This window comes from Harpia harpyja, chromosome 10 (genome assembly GCF_026419915.1).
Source record: "Harpia harpyja isolate bHarHar1 chromosome 10, bHarHar1 primary haplotype, whole genome shotgun sequence".
Taxonomy (NCBI): domain Eukaryota; kingdom Metazoa; phylum Chordata; class Aves; order Accipitriformes; family Accipitridae; genus Harpia; species Harpia harpyja.
This window is the reverse complement of record NC_068949.1, coordinates 43,366,203-43,385,728: the sequence shown is the minus strand read 5'-3', so window position 1 is coordinate 43,385,728 and position 19,526 is coordinate 43,366,203. Positions and strand designations below refer to the sequence as shown.

The 19,526-nt window shown below is 39.7% G+C and overlaps 1 protein-coding gene across 1 annotated transcript in view; it reads left to right on the top strand.

Annotated features, from left to right (window-relative positions):
* ADAM12 (ADAM metallopeptidase domain 12) overlaps window positions 1-19,526 on the top strand; it is a 185,307-nt gene that overhangs the window by 84,704 nt on the left and 81,077 nt on the right. Inside the window, exon 4 of the mRNA XM_052799756.1 lies at window positions 18,404-18,482. Coding sequence (XP_052655716.1) covers window positions 18,404-18,482 — 79 coding nt within the window. The remainder of the gene's footprint in view (window positions 1-18,403; window positions 18,483-19,526) is intronic.

Sequence of the window (19,526 nt, the reverse complement as noted above, 5' to 3'; positions counted from 1 at the left end):
AGTCTAAATTGTGCTCTCACGTTTTATAGGTACACTGAGTGCTAGTACTCTGTTGTTGCTCTTTGTGTCTTACGGACAATTTCTTTGTTAAATGGGCCACAGTTAAGAGTCATACTTCTGTCTGGATGTTTTCAACAGTTACTGTACACAAAGGAGATGAAGGACAATTCATTTTTTTCTTCCTGTTTGTTGCATGTTGGCTTTCTAGATAGAGAAACATCTTGGCAGAAAGTGCCCTGAGCAACCTTAGGCTTACGTGCTGTACAAGTCCCAGTTAACACCTGCGCACTTGAGTGCTGCTTCTCTTCTGAGGGGCTTGGTTACTTAACATTACTTTTATCAAACAGTTAAAAAAAAAAAACTTAAAAAGCTTCAGCCGTGTGCTTAAAGACTTCTCTGAAGAGAGCTGGAAATAAGCATGTGTTTTTACTTAAATGGGTGCTGAAATCTCAGCTGGATCCCAGCCATAATTCTGCAGTTTCCTATTTAGTTTTGGTAGGCTTTACCCATTGGGAAGAGGAGGAGATGTTTTTCAAAACAGGAAGATGAAATTGTACCCCCACACACACAATTGGCAGGCGAATAAAGGGAAAAGAGAAAACTTGAAAATACTCTTCACTGCAATTTAAATTGACTAGACTTCATTTTCTTGGCGGCAGTTCACTGTTGGGATACTTGGTGCATGTCTACCTCTGTAGAGACACAATTTAGCTCTCCTATGTATTATCTGATATGTTTCTGGATGTCTGTCTTAGTTTGAATGCTGTCTGCTGCCTTGTTCCTTTCTTCTTCTACCTACAGATAAACCATATTTGCCGTAATGATTTGAGTGAAATACTGACTGTGATGAAGACAGCTTGGGGTTTGACGCCAGCAGACAGGTTTTTATCTTGTGTGTCAGAAAGCGACTGTATGACCTGTAGCAACATCTACACCAACCAAGTGTGAAATCAGCTGTGCTGAGCAGCTAGTACATTATAATGAGGAAATAATTTCTCTGTGGAAATAAAATATTCATGCTATGGCACACCTGTTTTTTTAACATAGAGACATACAGCGAGAAAGAGGATTTGTCGGCCTTTCTTCACTGCTACCCACAGCTGACACCTTACAATAAATACACAGTAGGTTCAAGGCTCTGCTACAGCAAGAGCTGTGTCTTCATAAAAGAACAGGATTCCTAAACACTGATGTTTGCATAGGGAAAAGGGGTCTGAACAGTCCACTGAGAGCTGCATCAATGAATGCAGGCTGACCTGTAACGTGTTTGTTACATGTGGCAGCTTTTTCTGAATTTCCAGCCCTTAGAATGACAGTTTCCCTTCCTCCCCCATCTTGGATGGTTTTTTGTAGACGTGTTTAAATCTATATCACTGGAAAGGTATTGTTTTCTTGAGGCTTTCTCTGTAAACCGTTATGTTCTTCACATCTGTGATTCCAGGAGCAGATAATTATTAGGAAGTAGCAAAGCTGAGAAAGAGCATTGCACATTCCTAATTTTGCTGGTGGGCAAAAGTCTGCGGGTAGTCAGTCGGTCTGGACTGAAGAATGTGTCTTTCTGTTATCTCGGCATTGATGCTGTAAGCAAAAGGTTTTCTTCCTTTAGCTGTGAAGTTTTCTATAGCAACTCAGCACATAAGTGCTGTGATTTAGCAATTTTACATGAATTTGCCTTTCAGATTAATCTTTGACATGTTGAATTTGGTATTTTATGGAAAAGATACACTGATATAGAATGAATTAGTTCTACTATTGTACTGACTGCAGTTGAGAAAATAGACTCGTGTCTTTGAGAGGCCAGAAGAGGAATATTCTGGGAAGTAATTTGAACTGATATTGTTGGGAGGGTGATATTGCTTGACATATCTGTTATGACAGCTGAAGATATGCTGAAGCACGAAATAGAAAAGGAAAAGACAGTTGTTAGGCCAACGACAAGATGAAACCATACTACTTATGACAGCTGTTGGCAGAATGATATCACTGTCCTCAAGCTTTCTACTGATCTGGAGTATTAGAAACTTCAAGATCATGTTCGTTGTGTGTTTCTAGAGATCTTGTTAGGGATAATGCTCTCTGACAGCAGCCAACTGTAATTGGCAATGGGGATTCTTCAAATAAAAACAAACATACAAAACGTCAACATTTTCTTGCTGATCCTTTCATAGGGTGGTTGGTCATCGCTTTCCTACTGGAACCATTGGCAGCTAAAAAAGTTGTAAGGCTTTCTTGCTTCTAGACCGCCAAAGAAAAAAAATGTGTGAAGAAATATAAACAAAATCAAGCTCAGTGAGATGCGGAGGGGCATTTGGGGAAGTGGGGGAAGCTTTGCCTTCTGTTTGTTGAGGTGTAGAGTCACAAGCCAAGCTGATATGTTTAGAAAAGCTTTCAAGTAAACAATATCTTTAAAACTCTGTAGATATCAGCAAACTGTCCAGCGGTGAAACCTCACGGACAACTGATGTTCCTGTGTCCTCCCGCTTCCAGACACACTCCTGCCTATTTTTCTGCCACCTGGACTTTCCAGGTATTTTTGCTGAAGATCTGCTACCTTTTCAGCTTTTAACCATCAGGAAGCTGAGACAAGCCAAATAGTCTCCGGTCAGGTCTTGTTAAAGTTTAAAATGCCTTTTTTGGCAGCACTCTCTGTATCTTGGCAGGTTTGGGTTTCTGTAGCTGCAGTTACTTTCCTGTTTCAGTGACACTGTACTTTGAGCCTCTCATCCATCAGAAAGGATAAGAAAAATTTCCTCTTAGGAGAGCAGATTTCTAGAATTCCAGTGCTGTGATGTTTTTTTCTCTTCCTTCATAAGCTACAATTACTGTCTTGCATTGAGTTCAAAACTCAGCTTCATTTATTTGCTGCCTGATTTTAATCGAAAGACCCAGTCTCTTTTGCATTCTATTTTTTATTGTCATATCTCTTTCAGCAGATATGAATCACCATAGCTCAGTAGGAGATAATAAGGTTCTGCTGATCTGCACTAACATTTATGAAATACTGCTTCCTGTGCATTTTCTAGGTGTGTCCAAAATATGCTTATGAAACCAAGTATGTACATTCATCAGTTGATGCACTTTTTAAGAGTAAAGATATCTATCAGATCAAGGTAAAGAAATGAACTGCTGCACTGAGGACCATCTTTCAAGGAAAACTTCCTCATAGTTCTTGATGCTGAAAAAAAACCCCAGTATCTTGGGCTGCAGACCAAAGCTCATCTCTCTTGGTGTGTTATGATATGGGGAAACAGCATGTCGTAGAAGGTCATGCAAATTGCAGGGCATTGCACTTTCTGAAGTACAGCTGGAATATTCATCCTCTCTGGAGCATGACAAATTGGAGCAGTCCAAGGGGAAATCCAGGACCAAGCAGTTTAGTCTTAAAGGGCAGAATCAAGTAGCAGTACTTCATTAATGGTATCTAAAAATGTTAGAGCTATGATAACAGTGGTTAAAAACTTCTACCCTGCCTAAATCCGTGGCAGGGTACATGTGGTTTATTACTGAAATGAAGGGCCTGACTCCTATGTGGAAAATTAGGCCAAAATGTGAATGCAATCAAGGTGGTTTTTTAAGAAAAAACGACCACTTCCCATAAAAAATAGTCAGGAGGTAGGGAAGAAAAGCATTCAAAGCAGTAGAAGGATGTCCCAAAGAATTACTGACACCTGGACAATGCCTACTAATGTTAAGGAAAAATGCTACATACTTCTTTGGTGGTTGTTGCTTTGATTTTCCTAGGTGCTTATCTTTATTTCTGTTTTTCTTTTGTTCCTTTTATTGCATTAGTTAGCTGTCTGAGATGTTGGACTAACATCCCTGGGATTGAGGAGTTTTGCATGCAGAACATGTAAGCCAGTTTTACTGCACCCTTCGATACCGTGCCCACTTCATCCACCTCAGTCGTGCTCTGCCTCCTGTCTCCTAATAGCAAGAGAATAGTTGGGAATTTATACGGTATCTCCTTCCTGCTCAGACTGATAACAAAAGAGGCAGTTGGCAGAATTGAGAGGGGAAAGGGGAATGTGGCTAGATTGAGTGTATTGTACTATGATATCACTATCTAATCTCAGACCAGCTCATTTTTTGCAATCTACACATCAGCCATCAGTTGCTAAAAACCTTTCCATTATTTTGGACAAGGATCTAATTAAAACCAGAAGTCTGGAGGGGAAAGGCTCAGTATCCCATTACACATTTCCCAAATTGTTGAATTCCCCGCTTTTTTGTTAGTAGCTGTGATTGTGTCTTCTCTTCCCTCACCTAACTGAGCTGGGTTAGAGCTTTTTTGTTCAGTATTATCTAGATCTCCCTGACAACCTGGCATCTCTTCTGTAATGTGTGCTTTCTCTTTAACCTTTATCGACAACACTGTTGTAGGCTTGTCCGGCTTTGGGTAGCAGACAGACACACAAGTGGTAGAAAGCCTCCGTGCACCTTCAGTGTGTGCTGTGTTGTTTGGGCAGCTGGCACGGCACTGATAAAATTTTATCTCCTGCTTTTTGCTATGGAAGCGTTGCAGCTAATTCCTACGGTGCAGCACAGTGTAACATCTCTCATCAAGTAAAACAGCCTCATGGTTTCCCTGCTAGTATTGACCTAACGGCAGAGCTCAGCTTAAATAAAAAAAACCCCACCCTTTATTTTAGGTAGGACAATCAACAATAAAATATTGTATGTATTTTTTTTGGACATAAATAAATTTAAAGAGTAAAAATTCAGCAATGTGCAAGAAAGCAAACAGAATTTTTTTGTGTTTGCAATGCAGTGGACAATTATGCATTGATTACCTCGAGCCTCTTGTAGTGTCTCAACGGTTCTCCTTTGGAGAACTCTTTTGGCAGGATTTACTCTGGGGGTTTTGTCGTTTCAGTTCTCTGTTGTTAAAAACAATCATCTCTTGCCTTATCCGATACTATCCAACACTAAAACATGGAGGAACATGTCCTGGCTTGAGTGTAACTCAAATAAAATAAAGATAATTCTGACTGGTTTGGAAATAACCAGGAGATAAAGCAAAAAAATCCTATCCTTTCATGTAATTAACCTTTCTTTTGATATTCCAGATGTGAAAGTTGCAAAATTTTCCTTTTGGATACGGACTGGCATTAATGTATGCCTCCACATTCTTCGGGTTTAGGTTTCTCCAGTTTGCAATGTGCTGTTCTGGGCAGAGGTTTTTGTACTGCTAGCACAGCCTGATCCAAGGCACTGCTTTCTCCTCCTGTTGTCAGGAGGAGGCAAATTTAAGGGATAGGATAATAGAGTCTGATCTTTTCCATGCCACAGTCTAGTCTTAAGCCTGTTGGCAAAACTTCTACCCTTATGAATTCCTTGGTGATGAGTACTGTTTCTTTGACTGATATGCATAGGCAGGGGAACATTTCTACATCACTGCCCAAACTTTCTAAAACATACTTAAATAATTTACATAAAATCCAAATCTGTATGTGAAATATTCTCATGAGTCAAGGGCTTATTCTCTGTGAATTCATTCTGTGAGTGGGAGGAAACCTGAACTGTCTTGGATAAAATGGCCTTTATAAAATATAGATCTATTTCCTAATATTTATGTCAGATTCTACTCATTATATTTTTTTTCCTCTTTCTTACCTCAGTCTGAAACTACCTCACCAACCTCTTTGCTAGCACTGCTTCACATGGATGCTAATACTAAATGATTAGAGTTTCTTCTGTGCCTGTGTCATTAAATAGTCTCTCTCTGATTTACCAGAATGCGGATTATAATAGAGGCATTAAAAAGGCATGTATCTGTAATTGCTTTTTAATGCCATTGCTATTTATGGGTAATTTTAGTTTCAAAGTAACCTGGAAAGTCATGTAAAAACATAAAGCATTTGATGATAAAGGTGTGCCAAGGAAAATCCATCATACATGATGTTAATTGAAGTACTGTTACGGATCCTAGAATGAAGCAGGTTTCTAGGTGCAATGTATTATACTTATGCAAGTCAAACTCAGCGCTGTACTAATTATTGCAAACTCATAAACAGTTAAAAAATATCACATGTATGTTTTCTGTGAGCATTATTAACAATTATCGTAGCAGTTTCAGGTATGACAGACATAGCCTGATCCATGAATAGTAGAAAAAAATATTTAAACTGATGTTAAATCAGTGCTGTGTGGAAATGCATGCCCTACATTTATACAGCAATCCAGCTTTTTATATGTGAATGACATAGTTCCCAAGGCAGAGGAAGCTGAGTTAGCTCAGAGGTCTCCCCATGGGTTTTACATCACTAAACAACTTCCAATATATCACTTAAATCTTAGGTCAGGAAGGATGGCTCTCCAGAATCCTGTTGAACATTTTCTCAACAGATTTCTTTCTTCAGTCTGGGCATCTTCTAAGTTAGTAACACCTAGACAAAATAAAGCAATGTGCTGCCAAGACTGCTCCACTCATGTCTGCAGTAGTAGCGTCCATATGCTTTAAGTGTTGAATAATTCTGTGCAGTGTAAGATGATGGGGCATTATGTGCATCTATTTCATATAGGTAACAGATAAATATAAGTATGACAAACATTTTCTAGAGGGATTTTGCGTGTCCAACTAGACCAAGTGCCTTAGAGAAGATTGATTTTCAGAGGATGGTTACCCAAGCATCTGAAGCTGTGTATCTGAAATAGCCATTCACTTTTAAGACTATTTTAAGTATGCACAAATGCATATAGTGCTCCAAAGTATATATGTGTGTGTGTGTGTGTGTGCGCTCATATAATTTCTGCATGTTTGACTCATGTCCGTATATATGAATAGTTTGTGTATAATCCTGTGGAACTTTGTTTTCTGGCAGAGGAGTCTACATTAATTCCTAAAACCCTGAGCAACAACAGAATTACTTTGCAGTGTTAGGGGGGAAAACATTACAATAAAAATGAAGCATACTTTTAATTATCTGTAGTCATTCGGATGAAATCTATAATGAGCTTGATAAATGCTGATGCTCTAGGCATCAATTTTTCAAATGACAGTAGAACCAAAAATATCTGGAAAGGCATTGTTAGCTTAGACTACACAATATTTTTGAGGTCTTGGTTAGTAGGAATAATTAAAATGACTTATGTAAGATAAGTGTCATATCTCTGTCAGCAACTAAATGTTAAATGTTATTATAAACTAATTACTTCCTTGAATTGAAAAGAAAATTATAATTTTGTGTCTTAACTGCTAAAAGACAGTGTCTGATCCTTCTCTCGCCCAAGCTGTTTACCAGCATATCTTCAGTGACTTCAGTGCAATGAGATGCCCTTGAAGTGGGTGAGAAGCACGTTTGGACCCCTGGGCCAGCAAAAACCTTACGGTAGCAAGAAGTCAGAATCTGTTTCTGATATTAATCTATTCCTAAAGAAGTAAAAGCAGAAGCAGCTGATGTTGTGGGGTTTTTCATTGTGTTTCTGACCACAGGCTTGCTCTGGAGTGGGGAGGAGGGATCCTCACGCCCCAGCCCCACTGCCTGCCCTTCCTTCCCACGGCCGTCTGCTGCAGCTCTGCCACGCTCATAGTCTGCGGTGAGCCGGCTCACCTAGCTAAAGCCACAGGCCTTGATCTGATGTTTTCCTGCAGTCATTTGCTGTTGAATTAATGTGTTTAATTGGTTCAGAAAGGGTTCTGACACATGGCAGGGTCAAGGAATTAGATACAGTGGAAGCGTGCAGCAGAGAGAGGTGAAAAAACAAAGAAAAATCTAAAAACCTAGTTTACCCTTGCCCCAGTGTCCTGATTTCACTGGCCATTCTTCCTTTCCTGCCTGAAAAACATGAATATGGAGCCTGATGTGACAAACAGGGATGATGATCTGTGTTACCTCCATTAGAGGTCCCACTGAAGTCACATCTTGTAGAGTTGGTTACCTGGTGTCCTGGCAACTGACAGCCCCATATACCGTGTTGCGGATTTGAAATTTATTTAAGAAAAGCACCAATGTGGTTGTCTCGCTTTTTTGTGTCTTGCTTATTAAGAAAAATGTATCTCCTCTTTAACAGTGTAATAATAAACATAGGCATGTAAGAGGTGATGAAAGGAGGGCTATGGAGGAATAATGTGAGGAAAAGGAGAGATAATGGAAAGATGATGAAGAATGGCTAAGGTAAAATGCAGGGAATGTAGGAAAGTAATTAATGGGTAAGAAAGAGGAAAGGAAGGAGGAATATTTCAGCCCCCATCCTTTCTCTCAGATGCCTCCGCCCTATAAACTCACTCATTGCTTGATACCTCAGGTCCATGCTTTTGTTCTGCAAACACCTGAATCGCCTCATCCCAATTTCAAGTCATATGTTGAAGCAGAGTTAGTTGGAAATGAGCCATCATCCTCTGAGAGTATAGCCTAATGTTACTTGAAAAATCACTCCAGGCTTTCCCAAGTCACCTGAAGTGCCATATGCCAACAGCTGATGCAGTTGTGTTACCAAATTAATTGATCTTCATGGAAGACACTGCTTTAATTGGAAAGGAATAGTGTCAGCGGAGAGTGAGCTCTTGCTTAATCTCAGTCTCCACCCCACGTTTGTCCCTGGCTCATAAAAAATTTTGAGGCAGAGCGGGAACGGTATTTTGGAGAAATGTAGCACACGTGTCCTCTTCACGAGTTATTTCCCTAGTATTGACCACTGCTGGAGACAGAATATAGGACTAGGTAGACCTTTGGTCTGACAACCTGCAGCCAATCTTATGGCTTTTGCACCTACTTAGTTTTAAATGAGCATGCGTACCAGATTTGTAGGCTTGAGACTTAAACACAGATTTTGCACAAAGGTATCCTTACACATCTCTGCCCTCTTCATCCAGAATTTTAAAAGCTTAGTGAGAGAGACAGTGAGGCGTAGGGCAAAATGAAGGCGTATCTGTAAAAGTCAATGGTGTTCTGCAAGCGAAATATGAGTAAAGCCTACTTAGAGCAAATGGCTCATTCTTGTGGCAAGGAAAAAATTGTGGGTTTAAGTAAAACAAAAATACCATTTTATGTTTCAACAAACTGGCAGAAATGGCAAGACAACTTCATTTGAATTAAAACTGCAAATGCAAACCTACGGCACACACTCAAAAGCAAGAATAAGATACGGAGAGGATGTGATTGTTGGTTAGAGTCTAAGAATAAACCTAGGCTCAGTGACTTTTCATTAATGTAAGAGCCTGGCTTTCTAAAAGTATAGCATATGCTTGCATATAATCTTTTGTAATCCCACAGCACTATTTACATTTTGTTAGCTATATTTTAATAAGTTCTGATTTTTCATTGGAACTGCTTAAATTTCTATGTTTATAAATTTTCCATGTTAGGACTAGTTTTCTTGGATGTTTTAAATACAATTCTGTACTAGTCTGAAAATGTTTGGATGAAAGTACAGTTAGATAATTTGCCCAATGACATCTGTTCAGCAGCGTAATTTTACTCAGCTACAAATGGCATATTTAATTGAATGAAACATTTCAAATAGAATTTGACAGCTTTCCAGCCCAGTATCTCTGAACTCACTATTTAATGAAAATAGGCCATCCTAGAAGTGTTACAGGGACTATAAAGCATTTGTCTTATGAAAGGCAGTACTGTGATGTTAGAAAACAATGCATTAAAATATTATGTCTGCCACTTGTGATATATGTACTTCTTAGCTTCTGAAACATCTCAATGTTTTCTAGTCAATCTTTTGAGCCATGATTTTACGGTACTGTCTGCATTGCCTACATCTGTAACTCTAATGCTCTATTCTGCATGCAAGATCACAGTGTTAAAAAAAAGCCCCTAGATTATCTTGTACAAGTTTTAGTGGAAGCATTATAATAGGAAGTATGCATTTCATCAGAAACCACAGTATTGTCATCTGAGGAACAGATCCATGGAAGGGGAGCCAGAATTTTCAGAGCCGTGTTAGTCTTTAGCCAAAGCCATTTCGGAATACTGAGTTGCGTAAATTTGTCTGGGTTCAGCCTGCAGCGTAGCAGTGCACATTACTTTTGATCTTTGCCATAGATACTTCAGAGGTGTAGTAGTTCTGTGGTTATTTCCAGCATAATGCTTTACTTTTGACATGTTGCTTCAGGGTTTCACAGCCACTTCCATTACTCTCAGTTAAAACTACTTAGTACAGCTCGCACAGTAAAGTATCTCAAAAGCAGTCAGCCTCCATAGTTTGACTAAATGTACAGAATTGTATTTTTCCATCAGAAATCAGTTTAGTTAGCCCATAAGCGCTGTCACCTCTCTGTAGCAAACAGTTTGTGGCCAGTGTTACTCTGGAGCCTTTACTGAAGGTGTTTGCTTTTCATGGCATACTGCCCAGCTGAACCGATAACATGATTTCTATTATTCTGCTACACAGGGAAGCTCAAGGAGGTAATATAAAATATTCCTCACAAGGAGCTCTCCTAGGACAATTTTGTGAGACAGATGCTGAAAACCGTCAAATGCTGCTCTGGTATGTTGGAGCTGGCTGGTGAAAAACAAGGTCAGAACATCTTTGAGGTTAACATGGGCGGGATGCTGGGAAACCTGTTCTGACTTTGACTTTCGGTGCGCGGGATGAGCAGTTTTATTCAAAGCTCACAGAAGTAAACGATGCCATTTTGTCTTGTGCTGGAGAAGTTTTGCTATGTCTTCGAGCTCCCTTGCGGAGTTGGAGCGAGCCTTGCTGGTATTCTTCTCATTCCCCCACACATGCTGTGTGAGTTGCTTCTTCCCTTAATGACCACCTGAGGTGCAGGGTACCTAACACTGTCCCATTATGACTACCCTGAGGGTTTTGGCCAAGCTTAAGCCATCTTAGGGAGAGAACTTGTTTTTACCCATCTGCTTTGTTGGAAAACATTGTTAATGTTGTTCCAAGGGAGAACATGCTTTCACCGCAACAGTGGTTAGCAGTAGTCTCTTCATTAACGTTTTGGAATTAAAATGGTAAAATGCATGCTACAGTTTTGGCAAGTAAATGTTTGCCGTAAACATTACAATGAGTGATGGAATCAGGGTGTACAGCCGAGAGCCTGGAACAGCATGGGAGGCCACTGATGTGCTTAATTTAATTTCAATCTTTTTCTATTGAAGTTTGGGGAGGTGAGGTTTATGGTTTATTTTCCAAGCGGTCAGGAAACAAGAAAGCTCTCAATCACTCAGTGATTGCCAGCTAGGGAGGTGGTTTTCTCCCTTAGTTGTTAAGATTTGTTTGCTTAGACTGTTCTTTGCTGTGTTCTATACACTGAAACCTCATGCAGTGACTAGTTCTGAAGACGGGATGCTTTTAGGCTTTAAATGCTGTTCTTGTCCCTCCTGTCTCCCTAGCCCCAGCACACCAGAGAGCAGCTATCGCTGAGAGTACCTGTGTTCCAACACACTGTCTAGGGACAGTGCAGAGCGTTGCTTTCGCTTTTGGCATCGTAGCTTGTGTTTGTGGAAATTTGCTCTTTGTGCCAGATACTGTTCTGCTCGTGCAAGGGGATGGGAGTGGGATTTTGACATGGACTGCAGTAAACACAGCATTATATGAACATCTGCATTAAAAGAACTGTGTAGAAGTAGAGAGACCTATTTTTCAAACGTAGTTTATGATCAACTCAAATCGTCTATCTACAGACCATGTGAAATAGGCCAGAGGCTACTACCATGGAGTTTATACTGAAACTTTGGATGCTTGGTTGATTTCCTAGCTATTATAGTTTTATTTTGCTCCCTTCTTTTCCTCAGAATTGTTGTGCTAATTAAGCTCTGCAAATTTCAATCTCTCAGGTTCTTCAATTATGACATTGCAGTCCCTCTATGGCAGCACACTGGAGTGTAGCAGATAGGATATTATGAAGTGGAGACATTCAATGGGAAAATGTCCAAAAGCATTTCAAATCACTTAAGATAATTAAACAAGGAGAAAGAATGTGGCATGTTTAAAGAATATGTGGTAGTTTTGCGAATAGGATGATGTTAGGTGCCTGTGCATGGGAAACTCATTACCCATGCTTCACTCATTCGTTATATTGTAATGAGAAAGAAGAATTGAAAAACGCCTCTGTGAATATCGCCTTCGTGAATATCAGGAGGTACTTGCACTGAGACCACCACCGCAGAAGCAGCAGGCTTAAAAGACTTGTTTATTCCTCTGGATATACCTGTGAAGAAATACAGCAATTGAAGAAATAACAACTAATTCCAGTCTAAAGGTCAAACTGACCTGAATTGAGATGCTTAAGAATTAATGGAGTATGCTGGTGTCAGCAGGCAGAGGTTTAGATGACATTTTTTCTGACTGCCAATATGCCATCCTGTTTCACTCTCCTCGCCTCCCCCATTTGTAGGCAAGGTTTAAAATGCATAGCCGGAGGGCTTTTAATACGAATTTGTCTAACAGAGTGAGGCAGTACTTGGATGGGGGAGAAAACGGGCACTTTATCATTCGGAAGGAGGAGAAAGAGTAACAAGTATAAGTAAAGGTCAGATGTCTGTCTGAGCTGCAGGCAGCATATCTGAGGAGAAGGGAAGCACCACAGCCTTGCACTACCAGTGGCTTGTTATGATCAATGCTCCCACAGAGTAGGTAGAGCAGCTGACTCTTATCATTTAAGAAGTCACAGGAATATTTAATGTTCTTCCTAAAACACCAGTTCTTAAAGTAGAGTAACTACACTGACAAGTTAATCAAAACCAAAGGTAAGCAGAAGAGCAAACTTAAGGGCATGAAAAGTGTGTGTTCATCTCCAAAGCTCAATAGGTTCACAGCACCTTCTCTATATCATTAAAAGCAATCTGTGCAACCTCCTAACCAAAGAGCGCACTGCTCTGATGTTGGACCCCAGAACACAGATGTCCGTGTGTGACCGTATTTGAAACAAGATTTAAGGGGACGATCAGGGGCTGCATTTCCAAACCTTTCTACAGGATAAGGAGTTGCATAAACTAAAATCAGATCACACAACTCAGTGCTGCGAGTCTTGCAGTGTATATGCAGATTAGCCAAGATTCATTCCTAGGCATGTCAGACCTCAGAATCAAACAGTCGACAATGTTCTAGCTCAGATTTGAGGCTGCTTTACGCCTCCATGAGATCCAAAAGAAAACACAGTGCTGCTTTTAGAAATTGCTCATGGTGTTTCTATTTCAGGCATTTATTTTAGCTAAGTGTCCAGTTCCTGCTTCACTTTACCCCAACTCAAAGTCCTCGTTAATGCTTGATGGTAGTAGGCAGATGACGCCACATCCCTGGGAGTGCTGGTGGGTTTGGGCTGTATGCCACAGAGCGCCTGCCCAGGAGAAGCAGCCCAGGCCTCTGCTTGTTCACTAGCACGAACAATCAGACAGTGCTAGCAGAAGCAGGGATTTATTATTGTAAAAACTTGAGTGTCTTCTGCCAGCCCTGATTCCCTACTGAAGCAAAGGTCAAGTTTTATGCTCCATGTCAAGCCAGAGCAAGGCATGGTACTTCTGAGATGTGTAACGGTGAGCCACATACCACCCAGGATATGTTGAAGAAATGTGTACCAGACCATCCAGACATCATTTCGTTTGGCTTTAAAGCAGTGCTGTTGAACCTCGGTTGCTGGATGTCCCTTCAGTCTCACAGAGCAGCTTTAAGAGATTTGTAGATCATTTTGATGGATAACAATGTTGGTGTCTTCCCCCAGATGTATTGCAGGGGGATGACCTGGAACAGGGAGGGCAACCAAAGAAGTTTCATCCTAAAAGACAGATCGGAAAACAAGCCTGTGTACTGTTAGAAAGAGATTTGCTCCTTAGGCTTTTGTCTACCGGTTTCTCCTATATCACCAAGGGAAACCCTGGTGTCTGCTCCTACTGTGATGATGCTTAGATTTTTCCTGAGTAACACTAACATGAAAAGTACACAGTTCTTGTCATTTTTTATAGCCTGATATTCTATACTTGGCATGTGGATGGTTAAGGGAGAATTTGATAATAATCTGCACCTATCTGAATGATATATGTACCAAGAAGGAAAAGAATTGTTTCAGCTACTGAAAGAAGTGTAACTAGGAAAAACTAGAAAAGGCTGAATATCAGGAAATGCATCATGACAGTAACAGCTGTTGGAATGCAAAGTAATCTCCCGTTGAAAGTGGTGGGATCAGCATTGCTTCTGACATTTGAAGCTCGACGAGACAGAACCTAATTTGATCTACAGCATACTTGGCTTTCAGGGAGGCCATCTGTATGATCCACTAGATTTTTTGCCATCTCTAACTTCTGCGACTCTGTCTTTCTGACTCTCCCTGGGTGATGAAATATCATTATAACCTTTTAAAATAATATATTGGTGCCAGGGGAGCAGAGACTGATTTTCTCATTTGCAAGTGAGAGGCGGTGCATTAAATTACCATTCCTGTCATTAAATGGATTGAGTAAAAAATGTGATGTGTTTGAAACAGGACATTTTTCCCCCTCCTCAAACAAACCACCTAAGACTTCACATTGTGGGCGGCCAGGAAGGTGAGAGTTAGAAGTTTAAATAATGTTCATCATATTCCCTGAGGCTTAGGTTAGTGGAAGCTACTTGACACCTGAAAATGTTTCAGCAAATCTGACGGGTAAGCTTCCTACTGATTTACAGAGGATGATGAAGCCTGTGCTGTGTCTGTCATAGATCAGGAGGGATAAAACTTGTCCTTCTGGGCCATCAAAGCTTCTACATGTTAATTTGGCTCTGGGAAATGTGAAAAAATCCACGGTGCTGACAAACACAGCAACTAAGTACATAAGTAATTTAACTCAAGAATTGCACTTTTGCATCTTCAGAGACTAAATGACAAAGTTGTGGTGTTGCTTCAACTGATTTTTTTTTAATCGTATCCAGCAGTTGATCTGGTTCTCAAAAGCATTTGTTTCTGCTTCTTCATGCAGTGCAAAAAACTGATAATCATCTGGTACTGTTGAGCGTTGTAGCTGACAACATTTGAAACTCCAGACATTGTGATGAATTGCACTGTGATATATTAATGTTATTTTGATCCCCGCTTTTTCAAAATTACATTGATCCAATTAGGTTAAGTAGCTTGCCATCTAAATTAATTCACTTTCCTCTATTAATCTCCTTTACTGTGGGTCAAAAACAGAAAAGTAAATCAATCTATTACTTTGCATATCTTGGGGGGGGGGGGGGGTTAAATTACTTAATAGACACATATGTTGAATTCATTGTTTGGTATGTTAAAAATTATTGCCATAATTGGAAAGTGAAGTGGTGCACACTCGGTTGCGGAATTTGAGTGCTTGTTACACTTAGTTTTCATAACCTTTCAAGACATGCCTTTGCATGACTTGCTGTCCCTGGATACTAATGCTGTGTGCTTATACAGCTATACAGCTTTTAAGCTATTAGGCATTTTGAAAGTGGGGATAACAGCTTCTTTCTCTCCCAGAAATTGTTGGACTCCCTGGCAACATGTCTCGTAGAGGTCCCCAGCCTCTACAGTACAGAGAAAACCTTTCCTCTGTCTTGCTCTCAAAGTAGTACTGGCACCGAACGTGGCAGGAAAACAGAAGTCTCAGCAGTGATGTCTTAGTTACTAAACTGAAGGAGTGTTAATGCAGACTTCTGAAAAACTTCCTCATTTTCTTAAAAAGGTCCTTCAGTGGTACATGAAATTTCCGTGATTTGAAATCCTACTTTAGCTTCTACATCAGGGCATGCTTTTTATTTTATTAGGTTAGTCCAATAGTGGGACTCCATCATCTTGGTGTTCTTACCAGTCTTTTACTACTCACACTGGGAATTCTTATGTTCAGCTGGTATTTCATCAGGGTAGACCACAAACTTCCATCCTGATAGGGAGATTGAGGACAGCTACACCAGGAATTTGTTTGCCTGCAATATTCCCTCACTTTGGTAAGTAGAACTGTCCATGAAAGACTCAAATGAAAACGAAGCAGTGATGTAAGGGAATGAGATCCAGTGGCTGGAAACTGAATGTTGATACAGTCAATCTAGATACAAAGTACAGTGTTTTTACATTGAGCTTAATTAACTGTTAAAAACTTATCAGGCTTGTGATAGCTTCTTCATCATGGGAGGTCCAGACAAGGGCTTTATACAGTAAGAAAATGGATGTGGTTCCATCACAGTCATCGTACTAGAAGAATAATTCAAGTCAAATGGCCTATGTAATGCGGCAGGTGGGATTGCTGATCACAGCGCTCCCTTCTGGTATTAAAATCTATGAATCTATGAAATATTTTCTAACTCTGTTCCTGAGGGTAGAATGAACAGAAGCAGAAAGGTCACCTTTATCATCACTGCTGTCAAACACTTTGGAAATAGCAGAGCACAAAGCAAGTATATTGCTCAATCACTTTGCCCTTATGCTACATCTGTTACCATATCCCTTGCCTGTATTTTGTCCCATTAAATAAAAATCGCTCTGGAATCCTATATAAAATCCCATTTCCAAAAAGTGCACAGCAGAACTCTGCTGGCTTCAGCAGCGATGGAATCTTACCTTTTGCCTTTACAAAGGTAATTAATGCCTGCTAAGCGCAGAACTTAGCATTGTTGTTATATAAATAATAATGATAATTAAGAAAGCAGCTGCTCTTTGTGATAATGAGACAGTAGGAAACATGGACACGGCACACTTTGTTTCAGGCAGGCCTTCTAGAGGCTGCAGGCACAAGAGGCGAGATAAACGTTGGTGTCAAGTGCCCTCCAAGACACCACAGGGGGTTGAGGTGTCCCTACAGAGCTGGTTGGTGAAATATAGAGAGTATCTAAATCAACACTAGATGCTTGGCTGGGCAACCAAATCCTGCTCTAGGTGTGGTGGTTGGCTGAGATCCAGAGCAGTTCCTCTACAACCCACCAAATGCTGCAGTGTTTTAACATTCCGTATCTATTAATATACTAACATTTCCCACAAGCTGAAAAATGTAAAGTGAGAAACTGCTCTTGAATACTCATTGTGTTGGGGCTTTGCTATCTTCATCTTTTTACATTGCCGTTTCCTTCCTTTTTTTTCCTTTTCTTTTTTTGTTTTGGTCTTCTTTCATCTTTTTTTTTTTCTTCTACCTTAAGATAGAAGCTTTTAAAGATGGGTTTTCTCTCTAATAAGTGTTAGTACAGCTCCTAGTACAAGCAGGTCCTGATCGTGACTGAGCCATTGGATATTAATGTGATGCAAATAAATCAGTAACGAAAATTAAATGTTTGTTCATGTTCTAGTTTTAACGTTTATATAAAGTGCAAGAAATGTGCACCGAGACTGTGTGCTAGTTCACACTAATATATATGCAAGAGTACAGCATTAACCAGCTTTAAATAAAAGGGCCCGGTTTGTTCAAATGAACAACCCAAGGGAGAAACGCGTCTTTGAAGTGGAACAGAAAGAACACTGTGAAAGACTGTGCCAAAGATTTTTCAATAGCCCAAACTCTCCAGTTTTCTGAAGGTGATGCTGGCATTTATGTTTGGTTTCTTCCATATTGTGCTTTTGCATTTCACTAGAATATTTGTCAAAACTCAAGCACGTTTGTGTTGAGGAGCATAGCTTAAGACCTATGTTGGGAGTAAATGTGGAAATGTATTCTTCCTTCTGGCCTTGTTAGAAATGCTCTTTAGATAAGGAGTTGAAAAACAGATCAATAGCAAGACTTCTTTTTTTTTTTTTTTTTTTTTTTAAAGGCAGATGCTGCTTTCCCTATTCCATGAGTTTACTACAAAAAGAAAAGTTTTCATAGCTGTCACGCACATGCCCTTCTCTGGAGATTTCTGGAAAATGGCAATTGCAAGTCAAAATTTTTTATATCATTGCCAAAGGCAGGAGTGGAAGTGTGGAGAGAATGAGAACAAAATATCTCATCACAGACATGGTCTTCTACCAACTCCTGATACATTATTTCAAGTTGTTAGATTTCCATTCATGAATATCCTTTTCGGATGATCGGAATAAATCCAGTTCTCTAACTTCTGTAATATTCTCAGAGCGTTTTTCCTTGAGCGTCAATGAAAGAAGTTTGTTTCATTTACCAAGAGCTAAACTAGTCTCTGGGTGGTCACTTGCTGATGAATGCAATACATTATATAGTAAAATGAGTAACACAGGGAAAACATTTTCCTTTTCCACAAACCACCATTACTTAACAATACTCCAAATGTCTAGAGTTCAGAACGTGTTGAAAATTACATGGAAGGTTCAATACTGAAATATGCTGGCATGCAGTCCTCATTTGGAAGAGAAAGCAGTCTGGAAACTTGTAGTCTTTTTACAATTAATGAAGGAAGTGTTCATGCACTGCAGCTTCAGTATTTGGAGTTATATTTTCTCTTATTTCGCACACAGCCCCAGTAGTCATTGTATCGTTAATGCTTGGCTTTGATCGCTATCTCAAACGGAACCACTAAAGGACAAAGTCAAAGTGACGTGGCCTTAATATTACGTGTGCTCTATTTTTTTCAGGGGCCTGTTAGCCAGCAGCTTCACAGAAACACATTATTTGAAAGACGGCACTGATGTGGTTCTCGCACGCAATTACACGGTAAGGTTGGCGTTTCGTGGGTACATGATGCTTCATCGTTAAAACCCAAAGTGCTCTCTGCCGGGATCTGAGCCATGGGATGAAACAGCTCGATGTGTGATCTTTTTTTATTGTTGCCTTCAGTGCCTTTTGACTGCTGTGATCCTACACGTGAATTTTTAGAGAGAGACTTTAAAGGCAAGCTTTGGGGTTTCAACCAGGTGACTTCTAAAATCTGTAAGATTTATTCAGCTTCTTGGAAATATACCCATTAAAATTTTATAATAAATGCAGTCATTGTTGATCAGTTATGGAGGAAAGTCCTGGTTCAGTTAGGAAGAAAGCCCTAAATATCTGATTTCTATAGTGCAGAAGCTCACATCAGAGGTTTTGAAGGCTTGGGTGTCCTTCAAAGACATTGGGGAAGCCATGGCTGAGGTTTGGGAGAGAGGGTTCGTTGTTTGCGTTTATTTTTTAAACCAGACCGTAAGACTGTTATGGATGTACTTTATATATACACATATGTATATATGTATGTATGTGTATGTTTATGTTTATGTGTATATATAAAAAAATATGGCTATTATGATCCGTGTTAAAGTCAGTAGTTAAAAACTGCTTTTTATAAATAAAAAAGGCTTTAAGGCAGTAAGGTTTTTGTCCTCTGACAGTATGAATGCCTTAATTAGAAACAATGCAGCAAGCGATTTTAATTACAAAGTTTATCTTTTATCTGCCTAAGTGCTGCAAAGTATTTGTTATGTTATGTTATTTATTTATTGACACTGTCAGAAGAGTCATCGTGCTTTGTGTTCCTATCCATAATGGGCTTTGTTGGTACCAGTGAAAGGCATTATTTTTATGCATAACATCTTACTTCTGAAAAAGCATCTTCATTATAGCTCCAGACCTCCCAAGTAAAGCAATCATTGTGAAAGCTTTCAGTGTTTTCTTTTTTGCTGGATGCTCATATCTTCTTCAAAATCAGCTTAGTAGAAAATAGTCATTTGTTTTAGAAACAGGAAGGCTGTATAGACTCCTAAAGGAAATAAAAGGAAAGAAATG